Source organism: Pithys albifrons, unplaced genomic scaffold, assembly GCF_047495875.1.
Source record: "Pithys albifrons albifrons isolate INPA30051 unplaced genomic scaffold, PitAlb_v1 scaffold_47, whole genome shotgun sequence".
Taxonomy (NCBI): Eukaryota; Metazoa; Chordata; class Aves; order Passeriformes; family Thamnophilidae; genus Pithys; species Pithys albifrons.
Genome location: NW_027286062.1, coordinates 93,141 through 114,715, shown reverse-complemented (window position 1 = coordinate 114,715; position 21,575 = coordinate 93,141). Strand labels below are relative to the sequence as shown.

Genomic DNA, 21,575 nt, shown 5'->3' with positions numbered 1-21,575 from the left:
CGGCTCACGGCGGTCACGGCCTCGGCCACCTGCCCTCAGGCCCCTGTTCTGCCAAGACACACACCAAAACCTCTTGTGCCACAGCAGCCCGCCCTGCTGGAGGCACAGCAGAGAGCCGAGGGCCAGCACCTGCTGCAAGGGTGGCCTGTCAGTGCCCGGGCTGTGTCCCAGGCAGACGGGTGACACCCAGCCTGCCCCGAGCAGCACCGCCTGCTCTGGCACACATCGCTGCCGCTGTGTGCTGGGCTCAGAGCAGCAGCAGCGTCAGGCTCAGCACAAAGTTCTCCTCAGCACCCCTGCAGCTCACACTGGTGCCCCAGCAGCACTCAGAAGGTCACTGTGCTACTGAGGGGGGCAATATGCATTCAATTCAAGTGAGCTCCCTTATTCAAATGCAGAGCAGTGACACCAGACAGACTTGGAACCTCCCACAGCTGCAGCTCCCAAGCCCTCTTAGGATGGAAGCCATGAAAAGTGACTTTACACCACCAAGACTGGAATTCTTTTCCAATCCAGTTCCATTGTTCCCAATTACTTTTCAAACTTCAGCGGGTAAAGGTGTTTTCTTCCCCTTCCCTGGCACTCTTGTTTGCACCCACCCTTGAGCCTGGATACGGCTCAGGGCCCAGGACACATGACCTTGGGCTGCACCAAGTGCCTCTGGGGTCCCTTTGTCATCTTCTTCATTGATTCTTTCCTGCTGAGGCCACATATCTGATAACAGCTGTTGACCAGTTGCTGCTGCTGATAGAGAAGACGGACTGTGAAAGGGGTTCCACTTTGGGTACATCCCCTGCTCTTGTGCTCAGTGCATTTATGAGAACTTGGGCATCTCTGCGGTTTAAAATGCCCAATCCTGTCCTGCTGATTCCAGTCACATCTCTTCTTGTTCCTTTTGGAAAAGGGTGGCTTTGCCCATGTAACTCAGGGAACCATCCTGCACAAGAGGAACTTAGGAATGGTGAGCAGGTTGGCTTAAATGCAGAAATAATAATCTGCCTCACTAATTGCACCTGTTTGACAGACCAAGATGGATCAAACAAAAGCTGCTGCTAACCTGTGTCTTTCATCACTTGGTCCAATTTCCAAAATTTGTGGAGGTAGAATTTTCTCACCCTCTCTGATCAGGAAAATCTCTGATTGGGTTCCAAGAATATCTGATGTGAATTTAAATGACACTCCCATGTTACACTGTCCCCAATGTCACGTCCCAGAAACAGATTACAGGGTAAAATTGTACAAACAATCCCCTTTTCAGTGGGGCAAACTTTGATTTCTGTCACTGCTGGTTTTGCTGTGTCAGGCCTAGAACTCTGGGATGGCTCTTTTTATGCAGATGCATTAATCCCCCAGGAGCTTATTTTAATTTCATCTGCTGCCACTCCCTTTTGCCATGCTATTTTATTACCAGCTTCATCCTTATCACAGCTCCATTCCGTGTCTGGACATGCTTCAGCTCCTTGATGACTAAATTTAAAACAGTAGGCTGAGGGTGCTTTTTTCCTCCATGTTGAAGTTTTGTGCCCTTGGGCCTTTAGTCAAGGTCAATTCCACCCTTGTCTCTATTTCTATTGCGTAGTCTGGGTAATTTCTTTTGTCCCATCTTCAGATTTCCAAAGAGTGAGAAGACGAAGACCAGTAATAACAGAAATGTGTTCAACCTTGGCTGTCTGAGAGAATACAGTGGGGAGGGAAGAGAGAGGGGCAGCCCGTGCCTGCCACTGCGGCAGGAGTTCAGATCTGCCACGAACAGCAGACACAAGAGATGGAACGATTGACTCTTTTTGTCCCTGCTTTGAAGCATGAACTGGACAGGCTGCAAGTAGAGAAAGAATGACTGGAGTGTCACATCAAACTTCTTCAGGAATCACTTACAGCCTCTGAAACCTGAGCAAATCCAGCGACAGGAATTGTTTCCTCCAAGAACAACTGCAGACTGTCATGTTCATCATCCAAAGTACAAATGATGAACTGAAAAATCAGGGGAACAAAATGGAGATGCTCCAGAAAGAGGCCAAAGAGGGGAAAGTTGTGCAGGAGAAACTCACTGGTATCACTGCCATCCTGTCAGAGAGGGAGAAAGAAATAAAGATTTACCAAGACAAGATGGCAATGCTGGAAAAGCAGAATGAAATGTATTTGACTAACTTGCAAAGCAAGAAGGAAAGAGCACAACAAGGGCAAGCTGAGAGGGAAGCCATACAGGAAGAAGTGGAACGTGTGGCTGCTGCTTTGGAGCAGACACAAAGAAGAGAACTCGAATGCAGAGACGAGGCCCAAGATCTGAAAGTTGCACTTTGATGAGAATGAAATGGCCAAAGGGACTGTGGTGAAAGAATTAGTCGTCCTTCAGAAAATGGTTTCAGAGAGGGACACAGACTGATTTTATCACCAGGTAGGCCCTGGCATTGATCCTCAGTGCACTCAAACATCCAGGAAAGATTCCAGTGATGTTTCCCGCCAGGAGGTGGCAATAGAGATTCCCATCAGTACATGAGCAGCTTGGGCAAAGCAGCCAGGGCTGCAGCCTCGTCGGTCTGTGTGGCTCCAGCAGAGACCATTCACCTGCGAGAATGTCTCCTGGCAGGCCCGCAGAGACTGACACAGCTCTGGAGTTTGCTGTTCCAATCAGCTCAGGTCCAAAAGCTGCCCATGGGGAACTGGTTCTCTCAGCATGGATTTCCTATAGAGGAGCAGCTGCAGCATCGTGGGGCTCCTGCCTTGTGCCCTCCCCACACACTGGTTATGTTGAGCTGTGGGAAATGTTTGTTGTGTTTGTCTTTTGAAGCATTTCTTATATATTACTTTGTCATAAAAACTTCTTTCAGGAAACAATTAGACATTTTAAAATATTTTAATAAAAATTTTTTCATATGAAAGTTACACTTGTTTTATGTTTGACACAATGAGTATGTTCGAAACTGTCGTGGGATTTTCCTCTTGAGGGCAGAGCTATTCTGTGTGAGCAGAAATGGGAATCTGAGATGTTCATTGTAGTTTTGATGTAAATTCTCTCCCCGCCAGTAACTGCCCATGTCATTAGTTAACAAAAGAAGTAGCCAACTACCACCAATTCCTTCTTGATCTTTTTGGGTGGGGGAAACTGGGGAAAGGTGGATTGGGAAACAGGCTTGGACGGTCTCTTTTTTTCTTGGGGACTACACACACTTCTGGCAGTGTGTGTACTGCTGTAGGAGAGAGGCCATTGCTGCTCCTCCTTGCTGCTACTGTGGAGTAAGCCAGTTTTTCCCCTGCCACTGCTGTTTCTCCTGGTTTCGGCATTGGGGTCCCGGTCTCCGCTCCAGGCTCACCCACACCTGCAGTGTCCTGGCCTGCCTGCCCTGACTGCAGCAGCGACCCAGGAGAGAGAGGTCACTGCTGCTTTCTGGGACACGCTGCGGCTGTCTGTTTTCCAGCTTTCCTTCTTCATTTGGGACAAGGGACACAGGGGGAGAGACAGAATTCCTCTGAGTGCTCACCGCTCGTCTGTCTCGCTGGAGAGGGACTGGGAGCTCATCCTGCAGCCAGCCAGGCTGTGACACTGACACTGCCCATAAGTATAACTTTTCTCCAGGAGGAAACCTGCTGGTTTGGTTGTTGTTGTGTTTTGGGGTTTTTTTCTCTTGTGTTGGGGAAGCAGTTTGTTCTGGTCTGTTTACAGTTATACCTATACCTACACATATATCAGTTAAGAACAGTTATCCTTCTTATATCCATTTTCTGATTAAAGATACCTTTCCTCAATTTGATAAAGGGTGATGTGATTATTGTGGAGGAAATCCCCTCCCCGGTTTGTGGGTAAACATTTTGGCTCTTCCCCTCAAACTAAGACATATGTTGGATCCCAGCATGGGGCTTGTGAACAAAGAAGGATAACTGTTCTGTTGCCACCATGTGTGTGTTGAGTTTCGGTTCCATCAGGACCATCCTGTAGAATATTTTGGCTTTTTCTGGTACAAATTCATGCCAAAAGGAGCAGCTGGTTTAAGTCTTATCAACAAATCAATGAGTAAAACTCAAATAGCCACAATTATTACTGAGTTCTTACTTTGGATTTATGATGCTATGAATTCAATGCCTCTGGGTGTCATTTGGATGGTGTTCTCAAGGCTGTATTCCTGCCCTAATCTCAGTTGTTACCTCTGGGCATTTAGTGATAATAGTACTGACCCTTGGGAAGGAACAAAGGGGAGTGTTTTCTCCCAACCCTTCATCCACTTCCCCTTCAGCTCTGCTACAACAGCTTTTGAGATGGTTAAATTCTCCCTGGATGCCAGAGATATCTTGCTCTTTATGGTTTTTCTGCAAGGTTGTATCCCTGTGGCCTACAGTATGTTTGAAGGTAGGGCCAGGGTTTTTTGAGAACGCATTCAGAAGCCCAACCCAGTTAAGGGGGAAAAGGAAGAGAGTAAAACACCTGCTGTCACAGTGAAGAGGGAGAAGGAAGAGGGTAAAATCTCTGACGTCACAGTGACGCAGGACGGGGCTAAAAAAAGGGAAGAGGGTCAAACGCCTGACGTCACAGTGATGCAGGACGAGGCTATACCAGGAGGACAGTCCAAGCCTATGGAAGTTGCCCCTATCCAGAAAAGGAGATATAAGAGCAAATCAGTCCCTCCAGTGGATGGTGAGGGGGCTGCTGCACCTTCACATCAAGCAAACCCAGAGCCTGAGATCATCACCAAGTCATTGCCATTTGACAACCTCTGTGGTTTGCGGAAAGACATTGGTCGACACCTGGGCGAGCCCATCCTGACTTGGTTGATCCGAGTTTGGGACCTCATGGGTGAAACCTTACAACTGGATGGTGCTGAAGCCAGGTTTTTAGGGGCTCTGGCCCAGGATGTGGCTATTGAACAGGTGTTTGTGAGGGAATCAAAGCCCCTTTCACTCTGGGCACGACTTCTAATGAGTGTAAGAGAGAAGTTTGTTTATAGAGAAATCCTGCAGGAAGGAACATCACATTAAGAAGACTTGGAAGAAGGAATTCTACATCTGAGGGAAATGATGGAAGTGCTCTTTGGAAGGGGTGGGCAAACCAATAATGACCCTGACAAGGTCAGATGCACACCACAGATGTGGTGGAACCTTTCACACACGGGACCAGCTGAATACACCAATTTTCTGGCATCCATGTATAGAGAAGAGAACCAAGAAACGGTGGGCGCTGTAGCAAATAAGCTGCGGATATATGAAGGCATGACCCACAGCCCAATGCAGGCCCATATTTCTGCTGTAGAGACATTGGTTCAGAGTCTCAAGATGCTGCCTGCAGAGGTAAAAGCGATCAGAGAGGAAATTAGGGAAAGTCTCCAAGTGGCACCAGTGCGAATGAGAACCTCTGAAGTCAGAGCCAGACGCCCCCCAGCCAGAGGAAGTGGACAGACCTCACGAACTGAGATATGGTACTTCCTGGCCAAACATGGAGAAGACATGGATGGTGGGATGGGAAACCCACCCGTGCCCTTGCAGCCCAAGTACAAGAACTGAAGGAGAATGGAAGAAGGTCAGTGAGAGTAAGTGCAGTCCCAGTTTCCCATGGGCAAGAATCTGACCCACTGGATGGCACCTCCCAGGTGTACTCATCGAGAAATGTTCCGACCGCTATGACCAAGACCAGTGTTAGGGGGGCCCTGCCTCTAGCCAGGTAGAGGCACAGGACAACCGTGTCTATTGGACTGTGTGGATTCGATGGCCTGGCACATCAGACCCACAAAGGTATAAGGCTTTGGTTGATACCAGCGCTCAATGCACATTAATGCCATCAGGACATGTGGGCTCAGAAACTATTTCTATCTCTGGGGTGACAGGGGGATCTCAAGAGTTGACTGTGCTAGAAGCTGAAGTGAGCTTGACAGGGAGAGATTGGCAGAAACACCCCATTGTGACTGGTCCAGCCGCCCCATGTATCCTGGGCATTGACTACCTCAGGAATGGATATTTTAAGGAGCCAAAGGGGCATAGATGGGCTTTTGGAATAGCCACGGTAGAGACAGAAGGGATTGAACAATTGAACTCATTGTCAGGTCTCTCAGAAAGTCCTTCTGCTGTCGGACTGTTGAAAGTTGAGGAACAGCAGGTGCCAATCGCCACCACAACAGTGCACCGTCGACAATACCAAACAAACCGCGATGCTGTGATCCCCATCCATAAGATGATCCATGAACTGGAGAGCCAAGGGGTGGTCAGCAAAACCCACTCACCCTTCAACAGCCCCATCTGACCTGTACATAAGTCTGATGGAGAATGGAGATTGACTGTGGACTATCGTGGCTTGAATGAAGTTACCCCACCGCTGAGTGCCGCTGTGCCGGACATGCTGGAGCTCCAGTATGAGCTGAAGTCCAAGGCAGCAAAGTGGTATGCCACTATTGACATTGCTAATGCATTCTTCTCCATTCCTCTGGCACCAGAGTGCAGGCCACAGTTCACCTTCACCTGGAGGGACGAGCAGTACACCTGGAACTGACTGCCCTAGGAGTGGAAACACAGTCCCACCATCTGTCATGGACTGATCCAGACTGCACTGGAAATGGGTGAGGCTCCAGAACACCTGCAATACATTGATGACATCATTGTGTGGGGGGACACAGCAGAAGAGGTTTTTCAAAAAGGAAAGAAAATCATCCAGAAGCTTCTGGGAGCTGGCTTTGCCATCAAACAGAGTAAGGTTAAGGGACCAGCCCAAGAGATCCAGTTCCTGGGAGTGAAGTGGCAGGATGGACGCCGTCAGATTCCAACAGAAGTCATCAATAAGATCACAGCAATGTCTCCATCCACCTGCAAAAAGGAAACACAGGCCTTTCTGGGTGCCATAGGGTTCTGGAGGATGCATATCCCAGCATACAGTCAGATCGTAAGCCCTCTCTACTTGGTAACCCGTAAGAAGAATGATTTCCACTGGGGCCCTGAACAGCAACAAGCCTTTGACCAGATTAAGCAGGAGATTGCTCAGGCTGTAGCCCTTGGGCCAGTCAGGACAGGACCAGACATACAGAACATGCTCTACTCCACTGCCGGGAATAATGGCCCATCTTGGAGCCTTTGGCAGAAGGTGCCTGGTGAGACTCGAGGCCGACCACTTGGATTCTGGAGCCGAGGCTACAGAGGATCCGAAGCCAACTACACCCCAACAGAGAAAGAGATCCTAGCTGCCTTTGAAGGAGTTCAAGCCGCCTCAGAGGTGATTGGCACGGAAGCACAGCTCTTCCTGGCACCCCGACTACCAGTGCTGAAGTGGATGTTGGCAGGACAGGCTGCCTCTGCACATCACGTCACTGATGCCACCTGGAACAAGTGGATTGCCCTGATTACGCAGCATGCTCATATGGGAAAACCAAATCGCCCTGGGATCCTGGAAATCATCATGAACTGGCCTGAAGGTGAAAATTTTGGTCTAGCAGAAAAAGAGGAAGAGCAGGTGACACGTGTGGAAGAAGCTCCACCATACAATCAGTTGCCAAAAGAGGAAATACTCTACGCCCTTTTCACTGATGGTTCCTGTTGCATTGTAGGGACCAACTGCAAATGGAAAGCAGCTGTATGGAGTCCCACCCGACAAGTTGCAGAAGCTACTGAAGGAGAAGGTGGGTTGAGTCAGTTTGCAGAGCTTAAAGCCGTGCAGTTGGCCCTGGACATTGCTGAACGAGAGAAATGGCCAAAGCTTTACCTCTACACCGACTCATGGATGGTGGCCAATGCTCTCTGGGGATGGTTAGACCGATGGAAGAAAACAAATTGGAAACACAGAGCGAAACCCATCTGGGCTGCCGATATATGGCAAGACATCGCCACCCGAGTAGAGAAGCTGATTGTGAGAGTCCGCCACATAGACGCACACGTGCCCAAAAATCGGGCCAATGAGGAACATCTCAACAACCAACAGGCAGACCGAGCTGCGCAAGTGAAAGTATCACAGACAGATCTGGACTGGCAGCACAAGGGAGAGCTGTTCCTGGCTTGATGGGCCCGTGATGCCTCAGGCCATCAGGGCAGAGATGCCACTTATAAATGGGCACGAGACCGAGGGGTGGATTTCACCATGGACATTATCTCTCAGGTTATCCATGGCTGCGAGACATGTGCTGCCATTAAGCAGGCTAAGAGAGTGAAGCCCCTGTGGTATGGTGAACGCTGGGATAAGTATAAGTATGGGGAGGCCTGGCAGGTTGACTACATCACACTGCCACAGACCCGCCAAGGCAAGCGCTATGTGCTCACCATGGTGGAAGCAACCACAGGGTGGCTGGAGACACACCCAGTGCCTCACGCCACTGCCCGGAACACCATCCTAGGCCTGGAAAAACAAGTCCTGTGGCGACATGGCACCCCAGAGAGAATTGAGTCAGATAATAGAACACATTTCAAGAACAGCTTAGTCACCACCTGGATGAGAGAGCACGACATTGAGTGGGTGTATCATATCCCCTACCATGCACCAGCTGCCGGGAAAGTTGAACGGTGTAATGGACTGTTAAAAACCACTTTGAAGGCGTTGGGTGGAGGGACTTTCAAACACTGGGATCAACATTTGGCAAAGGCCACATGGCTAGTCAACACTAGAGGCTCAGTCAGTCAAACTGGTCCTGCCCAATCAGAACCCCTTCACACTGTAGATGAAGTCCCCGTAATACACCTGACAGGTATGCTAGAGAAAACAGTCTGGATCAACCCTGCCTCAGGCAAAGGCAAACCCATTCGTGGGATTGTCTTTGCTCAAGGATCTGGTTCCACATGCTGGGTGATGCAGAAAGATGGAGAGACACAATGTATACCTCAAGGGGAACTTATCTCTGGCTAAACTACTCATACTACTGTATCTGTAAACATTTATATATTTGAAAAGTTTAAGTTTCAGGTGGAGGAGTCTTGGCATGGAAGAGAATTTAGGGGTGGAAAATGTTGTAGTTTGGAATTATTATGTAAATTCTCTCCCCTGCCACTAACTGCCAGTGCCATTAATTAACAAAAAGAAGTAGTTAACTGCTACCTTCTTCTTGATCGGTTGGGTGGGGGCAGGTTGTCTCTTTTGTTTTTGGGGACACTTTTCCATTCTTAGCTCGGCGGAACACAGGAGCGGGGTGTGTGTGCTGGGGAGAGGAGAAGCCATCTCCTGGCTGCTGCTGCCTGCCCCGGACTGCTCCTGGCTGCTGCTGCTGCTGCTGCTGCTGCTGCTGCTGCTGCTGCTTCTTGGTGAGCCGCTTGTTTTCTCCTTGCCATGGCTGTTCTCCTGGTTCCTGCATCTGGGGTCCCGGTTTCTGCTCCAGTCTCACAACTGCTTGCAGCATCACGGCCTGCCCGCCCCGGCTGGGGCAGCGACCTGGGAGACAGAACTTGCAGCTGCTTTTCCAGGACACGCAGACGTTCGTTCCTTCTAGATTTCCCTTCTTCATTTGGGACAACAGAAACAGAGAGAGAGACAGAGTTCATCTGGGAACTCACCCTGCCGCCAGCTGGGCTGTGACACTGATACTGCCATAAGTATAACTTTTCTCCAGGAGGAAACCTGCTGGTATTTGGGGCTTTGTTGTTTTTTTTTCTCTTGTGGTATTGGGGAAGCGGTTTGCTCTGGTCTGTTTACATATATATATATATATATATCTGTTAAGAACAGTTGTCCTTCTTGTATTAAAGTTCCTTTTCTTAAATTTGACAAAGAGTGGCGTGATTATTGTGGAGGAGGCCCCCCTCGCCTGCTTGTGGGTAAACATTTTGGTTTTTCCCCTCCAACCAAGACACATGGGACAGGTGGAGACCTGGCAGGTCAGTGAGAAAGCTGCTGCTCTCCCTGTCCCTTGCCCAGTGGGGTCTGGCTGGGCCTGGGCTGTCCCACGAGGAACCATTCCCTTTGGCAATAACAAGGGACTCACAGTCGGTGCTGTGGGGACAGGCCTGGAAGGGAAGAGATGGCTCCTGGCCATCCCAGAGGACACCCACAGCTCCTCCTGTGTCACTGTCATGGTGCAGGCCATGGGCACTAACGAGGGAGCAGCTTCTCTTTGCCTTCCATCACCCCAGTTTGCAGTTCAGCCTCAGCACTTGCAGGAGACTCCAATGGGTTTCTCCCAGCAATCTCCCAGGTGATTCCCCATGGCCCAAAGGAGGCCATGAGGATGATTAGAAGATGCTGTGAGGGCTGGAGCACCTCTGCCAGGGGCAAAGGCTGCAAGAGTTGAGGTATCGGAGTCCCTGGGCATCTCCCTATTCTGGTGTTCTGTACCAGTGAGACACCTTGCAGGAGGATCCTATTATGCCATTGTCAAAATAGTGGGCTGAAAGAATTCCCAGGGAGGGGAGGAAGAGCTGAGCTGCAATTGCTGAGTTGGGGCAGGCTGCAAAGTCTTTGGGAGTCACTGCCTCAGGGCCAACCCTGCAGTCTGAGGGGACTCATCCCTGAGCTCTTTCAGGAAGCTCAAGGGCTTGGAATGAGGCAGCACTTCACCAGCAAAATATTTTCTCTTGTGGTCCAGCACTGCCTTGCTGGTGTCACCAGCTTGGTGTTCCAGTTCTGTCCCCTCCATCATCTCCACCGCTCAGCACAGCTTTTACCTTCAGTGCAGCTGTGTCCCTGCTTGCTGCTTCTGCCAGCTCTCTGAAGCCTCCTTCCCTGCTCCTTATTGCTTGTTTGTGCTCTTTCCCTGTCTGTTCCTGCAGGCCCCGACACAAGAGCTTTCTGCCAGGCAGGAACACATCAATTTCCTGCTGCAGCAGGAAGAGCAGTGTCAGGAGGGGCAGGAAAATCTGGAGAAACCGAAGCAGAAATACAAGACATACAACATCCTTCCTAAGTACCAACACTCCTTAGAGGAAGAGATCACGAGGTGAGATTTTGCTCTTCCTCCAGTGTTCCAGAGGGAATCTGCTTCCAGATGTGGGATTTCAGAGGTGTTGTGGGCAAAGACCTGTCCTTCCATGTGTAGGCCTCAGTGTTGCACTTCAGCATCATCTTGTCATGGCTTGCCATGCTCTGCTGTGACTCCCAAGGCTGTCTGGGAGATGGACAGCGATGTTGGAACACCAGACACCTCCCTGTCACAAAGCTGATTCTCTGAATGCTGTTCTTTTGGTGCCCTTTCCCAGCCACTGCTTCTCACTGAAGGGAGACAAAGTCTGCCTTTCTTTCCCTGTCCCTGGAGAGGGAAAAAGCAAGATCTCCCTTAGCTTGCTGAGGTGAGATATAATGAGCTGGATGCAACTATCAGCTCCACTCTGGGAGCGGGCGTTTGAAACCTTTGGGATGTGTATCAGCCTGGCATCCTGATCCCTGTGCTTGGCACAACCATCTGAAGGCCATGATTGGGCAGGGAAGGCAGATTCCCCTCTGAGGCACCCAAGGAATGGGCTCTTGTGTCCCTGCCTGGACATACAATCTGGGGGAAGCAAATGTCTCTGCCTTTTTGACAAAACCTGTCCCTTGGAGTCTTGTTAGTCTAAAAAAATTGCAGTCTTAAGTTATGTCTTCCTTTCAAGGGCATTTAGAGACTTTGTGACTTTTTTTCCATGGATGAAAGCATAGTGGGCACATGCTGGGGTGTGACTGCAATGGGAACAAGCAGCCGAGCTGTTCAGACACAGCTCTTTAGACAGAACAGTTCTGCCCAGGTGGCTGCAGCCCTAAGATGTTATGGAATGTAATACCATGTAGGAATGAGTTGCAAGTTTTCTCTTTCAGGCTGACTGTGTGTCTGGAAGAGAAGGACCGGAGGATCAGAACCCTGGAAGAAACAAACCTTGCCCAGCAGAACGAGGTGTCTGAGCTCCGTTCTGCTCTTCACCAAATTGGGCAGGTCCTTTCAGATCGCAAGGGAGAAGTGCAGGAGCTCAAGAACCAGGTGACTTATGCACTGGAGTCCTTGTCTCCAGGGACATACAATACCATGTCCAGCTTGCTTAAACCCTACTGGATTCCCTCCCAGCAGCACACGCTGCTCCTGTGCTCTGCCCAGAGATGCCACACCTTGAGGTCAAGGCTGGATCTGGTGTCTCCTGCCTGTGTTTGACCCTGTTCTCTCCTGGGTCCCAGCATGAACTCTCTGAGGAGAAGCAGCAGACTGCTTTGAGCTTCTCCATCCCTCTGTTGCCAGTGCAGTCCCTGATGGAGTTTGTGCCTGTTCTGGGCACGGAGAAATGTGGGGACACAGAGGTGGTTCTGTCAGGCCGCGGAAGGTGCCTCTGCCTCAGCCAGTTCATCTGGTGTTCTGGAGCTGCACCCTCAAACATGCCCATTGCCTCCCCTCTCCGTGTTTTGAGTTTATTGTTCCCCATTGCACTCCTTGGCTTTGTGCCTCCTGTTTCTGGTGTGTTTTGTGCTGGAAGAAATTTCTCCTTCGTTCCTGGCCGTACAGCCCTCTCTGCTGCCACAGGAGCAGCCCTGTCCCTGACACTCTGTGCATCCATGTTCCAGATCCAGACCCTGCAGGAAGCAGTGCTGGAGAAGGAGGCTGCCCAGGCAACTCCACAGGAGAAGCTGCTGCAGGTCCTGGAGGAGTCTCCAGCAGGTGAGAGGAGCTTGAGGGACTCTCTGCACACCCTGGACGCTGAAAGGTCTGAGCTGTGTTTGAGGCTCCACAGATCCAAGAAGAGAGCAGAGCCCTTGGCCACAAAGTGTCAAGTCCTGGACCTGCATTTGGAGCTGAAGGAGAGTCAGGCTCAGACACACCACTGGTGTACCCGCAGTCAGGAGCTGCACAAACACTTGGCTGAAAGCTGGCAAGGGTTAGCTTCTCCCTTTCCCACCCACTGCTCCATCCTGTGTAAGCCATGGGGATCTCTGATGCCACAGAGTGGAAAAGTGCAGTGCCTGGGGATGGGAGAGGGAAAAAACAAGCAGCAGGACACTTCTCCATAGTGTTGGTCAATCAACAGTGTCATAGTCAGTCTTCATTTTGGCTTCCTCTTCCTTTTCCTTGTCCTCTTGGACATTGGGCATTGGACGTTACCAAGGGCAACAGACCTTGGACATTTGGCATTAGACCCAGTAAAGGCAACTGCCCTTGGACACTGGGCATTGAACCCTACAGAGGCCCAGACCCCTTGGACATTGGGCATTAGACCATAGAAAGGCCAAAAGCTCTTGGACGTTGGGCCTTGGACCCTAGAAAAGTAAACAGGTTGTGGACACTGGGCATGGGGCCATAGAAAGGCCAACAGCTCTTGGACACTGGGCATTCAACTCCACTTAGATTACTGATCTTGGACATTGGGCATTCAATCCCACTTAGATTACTGACCTTGGACATTGGGCATTCAATCCCACTTACGCTACTGACCTTGGACATTGGGCATTGAATGCTAAAAATTGCACTGGACACTACAAAGGGAAACAGCCCTAGGACATTGGGCATTGGACCCCACTTTGGCCGCTGCCCTTAGATACTGACCACTGAACCCTAGAAAGGCCAATGGCACTTGGACATTGAGCATTAGATCGTATAAAAGGTGAAAATCTTTTGGACATTGGGCATTAGACTACACAAAGGCCAACAGCTCTTGGAGACTGGACCCTTCTTAGAGCTCTGCCCTTAGACATTGGGTATTGAACCCTGCAAATGTCAACAACCCTTGGACATTGGACATTTGACCACACAGAGGCCAAAAGCCCTTGGACGTTGGGCATTCGGCTGTACAAAGGCCAAAAGCCCTTGGATATTGCGCATTGTACATTGAACTATAAAAATCTGAACAGTCATTAGACATTGGGCATTGGGCCCTACAAAGGCAATGGCCCTTGGAAAGTGCACAATGGAACAGGAAAAGGCACTGCCTTTGGACATTGGGCACTGGCCCCCAGAAAGGCCAACAGCACGTGGACATTGGACATTGGACCAGACAAAGGCCAAAGGCCATGGACATTGGGCACTGGACCCTGAAATGGGCAACGGTCCTTTGACTTTGGGCATTGAACCATACAAATGCCAACAACCCTTGGGCATTGGGTATTGGAACATGCAAAGGCCAACAGCCCATGGACATTGGGCATTGGACCACTCAAAAGGCAACGCTCCATGAACATTGGGCATTGGACCCTATCAAGGACAATGGCTCTTGGACATTGGGCACTGGACCCTGAAAAGGTCAGTAGCCCTTGGACACTGGGCATTGAACCACTCAAAGCCCAATGGTCTTTGAACACTGGACATTGGACCCTACAAAGGCCAAAAGCCCTTGGACATTGGGTATTGCACTGAATAAAGGCTAAAAGCCCTTGGACATTGGCCATTGGACTATACAAATCCCAACGGTCATTGGACATCGGGCATTGGATCCTACAAAAGACAACAGCACGTGAACATGGGGCATTGGACTGTACAGGTGCCAAAAGCTCTTGGACACTGGGCATTGGACCCCACTTAGACCACTGCCCTTGAATGTTGGGCATTGGACCATACCCAGGCCACTGGCCTTGGACATTTGGCATTGGACCATACAAAGGACAACGGTCCTTCCCCACTGGGCATTGGATCCTTCAAAGGCCAGAACCACTTGGATATTGGGCTTTGGGGCATACAAAGGTGAACAGCTCTTGGACATTGGGCATTGGGCCCAACTTAGGCCACTGCACTTGGACATTAAGCACTGGACCAAACAAAGGACAACCGCCCTTGGACATTGGGCATTGGACCCTGCAACACCAAACGCCCCTTGGACATTGCTCTTTAACTGTCACTTCCTGCAGGGCCCCAGACAAGAACATTTTTTCCCAGGCAGGACTCGAAGAATTTCTGCTGCAGCAGGAAGAGAAGTGCCAGGAGGTGCAGCCAAAGCTTGAGGAACCGTAGGAGAAATACAAGACATCCAGCAGCACTCCAACAATCCAAACACTGTTCCAGATCCCTGCAGGATTAGAATACAGCTCTGCTCTGTCTTTAATTTTCAATATTGGCTGAATTACTAGTATTTTTAGTTTAAATTTTAGTTTCTCCCTATTGGTTTGAAGTGCTGTTGTTCAATTTTGGGGTTTTTTTCCAAATTTCTCAAAGGAACTTAATCAAGATCTGCAGTATTGCCATTTAAACCTGGAAGCTCAGGACCTGAAAGCCCAGATAAAGCACATGTTGGGTCAGCTGTTCCTTCAGGACCAGTATTGTAAGCAAACAGAAAAGTAAGTTTGGTTTCATGGCAGAGGTGACAAAACCTGTGTTCTGACACTCAGAACTTCAGAAGAGCTATTCAGAGAATTTAGTTTTAATTGAAACAGAAGGAAAATGTTGGGGTTTTTTTCTGGGTAAGAATTGTGTTTTCCTGAGGAAACTTCTCTTGCCTCTTTCTGTTTTACAGAGTCCTGAATCCTTTGCATCCAGGAAGCAGTGCTGGAGAAGGAGGCTGCCCAGGCAACTCGAGAGCAGCAGCTGCTGCAGGCCCTGGAGGAGTCTCCAGCAGGTGAGAGGAGCTTGAGGGACTCTCTGCACACCCTGGAGGCTGAAAGGTCTGAGCTGTGTTTGAGGCTCCACAGCTCCGTGAAGAGAGCAGAGCCCTTGGCCACAGAGTGTCATGTGCTGGAGCTGCAGCTGGATCTGAAGGAGAGTCAGGCTCAGACACACAACTAGTGTACCCACAGTCAGGAGCTGCACAAACATTTGGCTGAAAGCTGGCAAGGTTTAGCTTCTCCCTTTCCCACCCACTGCTCCATCCTGTGTAAGCCATGGGGATCTCTGATGCCACTGAGTGGAAAAGTGCAGTGCCTGGGGATGGGAGAGGGAAAAAACAAGCAGCAGGAGACTTCTCCATAGTCTTGGTCAATCCACAGTGTCATACTCAGTTGTCACTTTGGCTTCCTTTTCCTTCTCCTTTGGGACCCTGCATCTGGCTCTCCCCTCCCGTCTCTCTCCCTGTTTGCCCCATGTCTGTTCTCCCTGCTTCTAACACTGTGCCTGAGGGGCTGCCAAACCCTCAGTCCTGGTCTTTCAACAAGCAGAAGGGCAAACACACTTTGTTGTTCCTCTGGACCTTGCCACCTTTATTCTCCCTTTTTCTCTACCTGGAAGTTTCCCACATTTCTGTCAGCTCTGGCAGCCCTTGTGGCCTTAGGCCCTGGGTGACACAGACAGGCAGAGCAGACACTGCTGTTGTGTCTGCAGGATGCACATCAGTTTGATTTTCTCTACTCCTTCCCCTTTGGCCTTTCCTGCTGCAGCGCTGGGGACAGCAGAACACAGGAGGGACTCCTTAAAAGCTGCCCTGAGGAAAGAGACCTCTGCCAAGAAGAAAGTGGCTGGGACTGTGCATAAGGAGGTGGAGTCTCTGCAAAGGAAACTGAAGAGCACAGAGGAGCAAAGACAGGATGTGCTGGTGAGTCTGGCAGATGCCAGGAAAGGCCATTTCCTTGCTGGTTTTGGACCTTGTCTTCCTATTTCTAAGAAGAACCATTTTTCAGTTTCACTTTCCAATCACCACTGTTCAGAACAAGGAGGAAAAGGTGTCATAGTCATGTCAAGGCCAGTTTGGGCTGAAGGTGCTTTTTCCCTCCTTGCTAAAGTCGTCGCCCTTGAAACTTCAGTGAAAGTCATTTCCACACTTTTCTCTATTGACATGGCATGGCCTGGGCAACTGTTGGTGTTCAAATTCATCTTCAGATTTCTAAAGATCTAAATCTGGGAAAAGGGGTGAGAAGACCAAGTTTGTTCTAACTATTGTTTATAGAAGAGATGTGTTTAGCTTTGGCCATCTGAGAACAGACAAAGGGGAGGGAAGAGAGAAAGCAAAAGTGCTGATGCAGATCACAACGTGTGCCTGAGAGGGGAAAACTAGTCCTGCTTGGAAAGCCAGACTGACAGGCTGACCTGGTTATTGCTGTGCCAAGGGAGGACAGTGGGGCTCCAGGGGATGGCACCACAGCAACTCTACACAGGAGGGTCAAAAACCACTCCCTTTTGCCCCAAACCCAGGAAAGCAAATGTTGGGGTCCTTTCAATTTCCCTTCTTCACCGATGGAGACCACACTGTCATAGCACTGCCTAAATCAGGCTTAGTCTGACTTGGAATCCTGCCTGCACTTCTGGCAGCTCCTCCCCAAAGGACACCTCGAGTAGAGCTCCAAGAGCTCAGGGAAGGGCAGAAAGGCAGCTGGGACTGGCTGAGGGAGCTGGGAAAGACACAGAGTAAAGGGGGACTCAGGAAAGGTCTGCAGCATCTCGAGAGGCAGGGAGAGAGGGGCAGCCCGTGCCTGCCACTGCGGCAGGAGTTCAGATCTGCCACGAACAGCAGACACAAGAGATGGAATGATTGACTCTTTTTGTCCCTGCTTGGCAGCATGAACGGGACAGGCTGCAAGCAGAGAAAGAACAACTGGAGTGTCACATCAAACTTCTTGAGGAATTAGTTACAGCCTCTGAAACCCAAGCAAATTTAGCAACAGAGAGGAGTCACTCCCTTGAACAAAAACTCCAAACTGCACTGTCCATCTTAAAAATTAAAACTGAGGAAGTTGAAAATCAGGGGAAGAAAATAGAGATGCTCCAGAAAGAGGCTGAAGAGGGGAAAGTTGTGCAGGAGAAACTCACTGGTATCACTGCCATCCTGTCAGAGAGGGAGAGAGAAATAAAGGTTTACCAAGACAAGATGGCAATGCTGGAAAAGCAGAATGAAATGTATTTGACTAACTTGCAAAAGGAGGAGGAAAGAGCACAACAAGGGCAAGCTGAGAGGGAAGCCATGCAGGAAGAAGTGGAACGTGTGGCTGCTGCTTTGGAGCAGACACGAAGCAGAGAACTCGAATGCAGAGAGAAGACACAAGTCCTGCGTGCTGCCCTTACCAAGAGTGAAATGGAGAAAGAGTCCCTGGTGAAAGAATTAGCCATCCTTCAGGAAAGGGTTTCAGAGAGAGACACAGCAGAACCTTGCACACAGGTAGGCCTTGGGATTGATCTTAATGCCCCTCCCACATCCATGAAAGATTCCAGTGATGTTCCCCACCAAGAGGTGGCAATAGAGATTCCCATCAGTACATGAGCAGCTTGGGCAAAGCAGCCAGGGCTGCAGCCTCGTCGGTTTGTGTGGCTCCAGCAGAGACCATTCACCTGCGAGAATGTCTCCTGGCAGGCCCGCAGAGACTGACACAGCTCTGGAGTTGGCTGTTCCAATCAGCTCAGGTCCAAAAGCTGCCCATGGGGAACTCTTTCTCTCATGCCTAAGCAAGGTCAGCCAACATGTGGTAGCTTGGATTTGGCATGGAAATAAAAGGGAGCCACTGACCAGGCTGATGGACTGACCTTGGCAGTTTTGTACCCAAGGCTGAACAGCAGCTGCACTGCTGGAGCTCAGAGGGTGCTCTCCCAGAGGGAGATTTCTGAGGCCCAGCTTGTGCAGCGTGTGAGAAGAATGGCATCATCTCCTCTCTCATTACCCAGCAGGATGTTGGAGCAGAAAGGAAGCAGCTGTCACAGCTCTCAGTGACCAACCTGGAACAGCAGCGAGTTTCAACATCAGAAGAAGAGAACAGGGAGAGGAGAGAACTCAGTGCTGAGTCCAGGAGGAGTCCTGAGCAGGTGAAATGGGCTATTGCTGCCTCTGCCAAGCCTCACAGTGCTCTGGACCACAACACCATTTCCCAGACAGCACTTTGGAGTCCTCGCTTTGTTTCCTTCCCTCTCCTTCTCCTCGCTGTGTGCACACCTTTTATTTTCTCTCTCTTCTGGCATCCCAAGGACTTCACAAATGCACCTTCACTGCAGTGCCCCCCTCCTGGGCCCAGTGTCCCCAGACACACACCTGACTCTCTTCCATAGACCACATTCAGTGCTCTTTTGTTCCCTGGTGCAATTAAGGGTCTGTCAGCAGAGACCTCCTGGCCTTGATGTCCACAGGTCCTTTTGGCCCAGGGTTTCTGTCAGGTTTCTGTGAGCCTTTCTGCCATCCAATGTGCAGGTGGAACCTGAAAGGAGGAGGCTGAGGAGGTGTTTTAGGGGTCTCTTGCTCCCAGATGCCTGTGCATTGCCTCTCTCCCAGTCTGACCAGCACATGGTGTCCACTTGGATACAGATGAAAGCAGAACCTTCTTTGGTGGGAGTGCTGTCTGGCCATAGAGAGGAAACAGGGCAAATTCCAGTGGCAGCAGCCCCGCATTAGAGACATAAGAAGGAAGATATAAAATTATGGCCATGACCAGGCTGCAGACTGAAAGGAAATTCTTGTTTTTTCTTCACAGGAGGAGTCCCATGCTCACTGCAGTCAGCAATTACCTGAGTTACAGGAGCAGGTGAGGAGTAGGAAAACTCTCCTCAAAAGCTGCTGTGGCTGTACTGTTGGGTGCAGCTTTGCATGATGCTTTGTCTCCTTCAATGTGCAGGTGCAGCCTGAAGAGAGGAGAATCAAGAGTGTTTTTAAGAGAGTATTTTCCCCACGGAGCACTAGATTTTCTTTCTCCAGGTGTCACAAGCACAAGATTCCCATTTGTGGAAAGGTGAGAACAGAATTGTCCTTGGTGGGAGGAACATGGGCCGTGGCTAAACACATGTCCCTCAGAAAGAGGAGAAAAGTGAGACACCTTGCAGCAGATTTGTTTTACGCCATTGTCAAACTATTGGGTTGAAAAAATTCCCAAGGAGGGGAGAAAGAGCTGAGCTGCAATTGCTGAGCTGGGGCAGGCTGCAAAGACTTTGGGAGCCACTGCCTCAGGGCCAGCCCTGCAGTCTGAGGGGACTCATCCCTGAGCTCTTCCAGGAAGCTCGAGGGCTTGGAATGAGGCAGCACTTCACCAGCCAAATATTTTCCCTTGTGGTCCAGCACTGCCTTTCTGGTGTCACCAGCTCTGTGTTCTACTGCTTGTCCCTCCTTGATGCCCACCCCTCCAGCACAACTTTTGCCTTCAGTGCAGCTGTGTCCCTGCTTGCTGCTTCTGCCAGCTCTCTGGAGCCTCCTTCCCTGCTCCTTATTGCTTGTTTGTGCTCTTTCCCTGTCTGTTCCTGCAGGCCCCGACACAAGAGCTTTCTGCCAGGCAGGACTCAAACAATTTCCTGCTGCAGCAGGAAGAGCAGTGCCAGGAGGGGCAGCAAAACCTCGAGAAATTGGAGGAGAAAGACAAGACATCCAGCAGCCCTCCAAAGTACTTGCAATCCTTAGAGGAAGAGATCAGAAGGTGAGATTTTGCTCTTCCTTCAACGTTCCAGAGGGAATGTGCTTGTGGGATTTCACAGGTGTTGTGGCCAAAGAACACACCTGCCCTTCCATGTGTAGGCCTCAGTGTGGCACTTCAGCATTGTCCTGTCAGGGCTTGTCATGCTCTGCTGTGACTGCCAAGGCTGTCTGGGAGATGGACAGCGATGTTGGAACACCAGACACCTCCCTGTGACCAAGTTGCTTCTCTGAATGCTGTTCTTTGGGTGCCCTTTCCCAGCCACTGCTTCCCACTGAAGGGAGACAAAAGACTGCCTTCCTTTCCCTCTCCAGGGGTTTCCTTGAGAGGGAAAGAGCAAGATCTCCCTTAGCTTGCTGCCCTCAGCTCCATGCTGGAGTGCTGAAAATGGGATCTGTGACTCTCCAGGCCTCGTGGTTCTTCTCACTGAGCCATCTCTCTGCAGGGACTGTGCAAGCCTCGAGAAGGACACGGGAAGGCTGCAGCACAGGGACTGTGCTTTCTGTGTCATGCCTTCCCTCTTTGCCATCTTTGCATCTGCAAGTGGCTCTGCCAGCAATTACTAAATGGCAGAGTTCTGAACCAACAGTGCAGATGTGTTTCATTTTCTTTTACTTCTTCAGGGATGTATTTTTCAAAAGACAAACGACTTTCAAGTAGCTCTTCCCCTCTGAGTGGGCATTCTGTTCTCAGGGCAGTGTGTCTGGGCAAGCTGAGATGTAATGAGCTGGATACATCCATCAGCTCCACCCTGTGTCCAGGTGTTTGAAACCTCTGGGATGTGTATCAGCCTGGCATCCTGATCCCTGTGCTTGGCACAACCATCTGAAGGCCATGATTGGGCAGGGAAGGCAGATTCCCCTCTGAGGCACCCAAGGAATACCAATGTCTCTTGTGGCCCTCTGTTGGCTCCTTCCTCAGACAGTGCCAAGAGGTGCCTGCAGAGGCTCAGGCAGGGTCCCTGCCACCCTGCACCGTCACAGGTGGCACTGAGTGGCCAAAGCTGGCAAGAAGGAATAGAAAGGCTGGGTAGGCTCCTGCGGCCCATAAAGTGCTGCCAGTCTTGAATGGCACAGGGTGGTTCTTCAGAGCAGAAGGCAATGAAAAGGCCGTGCCCTTCGGCGTTCCCTGGAGGTTCCTGCATCATGTGGAAGGATGGCAGTATGTGTGCCAAGCCCCTGTTGGCACTTCTGCTCTCAGTCTTTGTTTGTCCAGCTGAAAGGAACCTGGGTTCTGGCAAACCTTGGGGAACTGCCCAGAGATCCCCTGGCTGTCACTTGCTGCTGTTCCTGCCTGAACATACAAGCAGGCAAAGCAAATGTCTCTGCCTTGTTGACAAAACCTGTCCCTTGGAGTCTTGTTATCTGAGGAAAAATTGCCGTCTTCCGTAATGGCTTCATTTCAAGACTTTGTTATGTTTCTCTTCACATTCCCATCTCAAAACAAGAGAGGGCATTAAGGAAGTACTTGACCTTTTTCTAAGGATAAAGGTGCAGGGCACGTGCTG

The 21,575-nt window shown here is 50.3% G+C and overlaps 1 protein-coding gene across 1 annotated transcript in view; it reads left to right on the top strand.

Annotated features, from left to right (window-relative positions):
- Nucleotides 1–5,133: 5,133 nt before the first annotated feature.
- LOC139685251 (centrosome-associated protein CEP250-like) overlaps nt 5,134–21,575 on the top strand; it is a 44,140-nt gene continuing 27,698 nt past the window's right edge. The window contains exons 1-12 of the mRNA XM_071581917.1: nt 5,134–5,277; nt 7,052–7,183; nt 7,515–7,586; nt 10,654–10,820; nt 11,672–11,831; nt 12,023–12,142; nt 12,404–12,646; nt 15,300–15,378; nt 16,133–16,287; nt 17,248–17,844; nt 19,142–19,192; nt 19,905–20,071. Of these exons, the coding sequence (XP_071438018.1) occupies nt 5,134–5,277; nt 7,052–7,183; nt 7,515–7,586; nt 10,654–10,820; nt 11,672–11,831; nt 12,023–12,142; nt 12,404–12,646; nt 15,300–15,378; nt 16,133–16,287; nt 17,248–17,844; nt 19,142–19,192; nt 19,905–20,071 (2,087 nt within the window). The remainder of the gene's footprint in view (nt 5,278–7,051; nt 7,184–7,514; nt 7,587–10,653; nt 10,821–11,671; nt 11,832–12,022; nt 12,143–12,403; nt 12,647–15,299; nt 15,379–16,132; nt 16,288–17,247; nt 17,845–19,141; nt 19,193–19,904; nt 20,072–21,575) is intronic.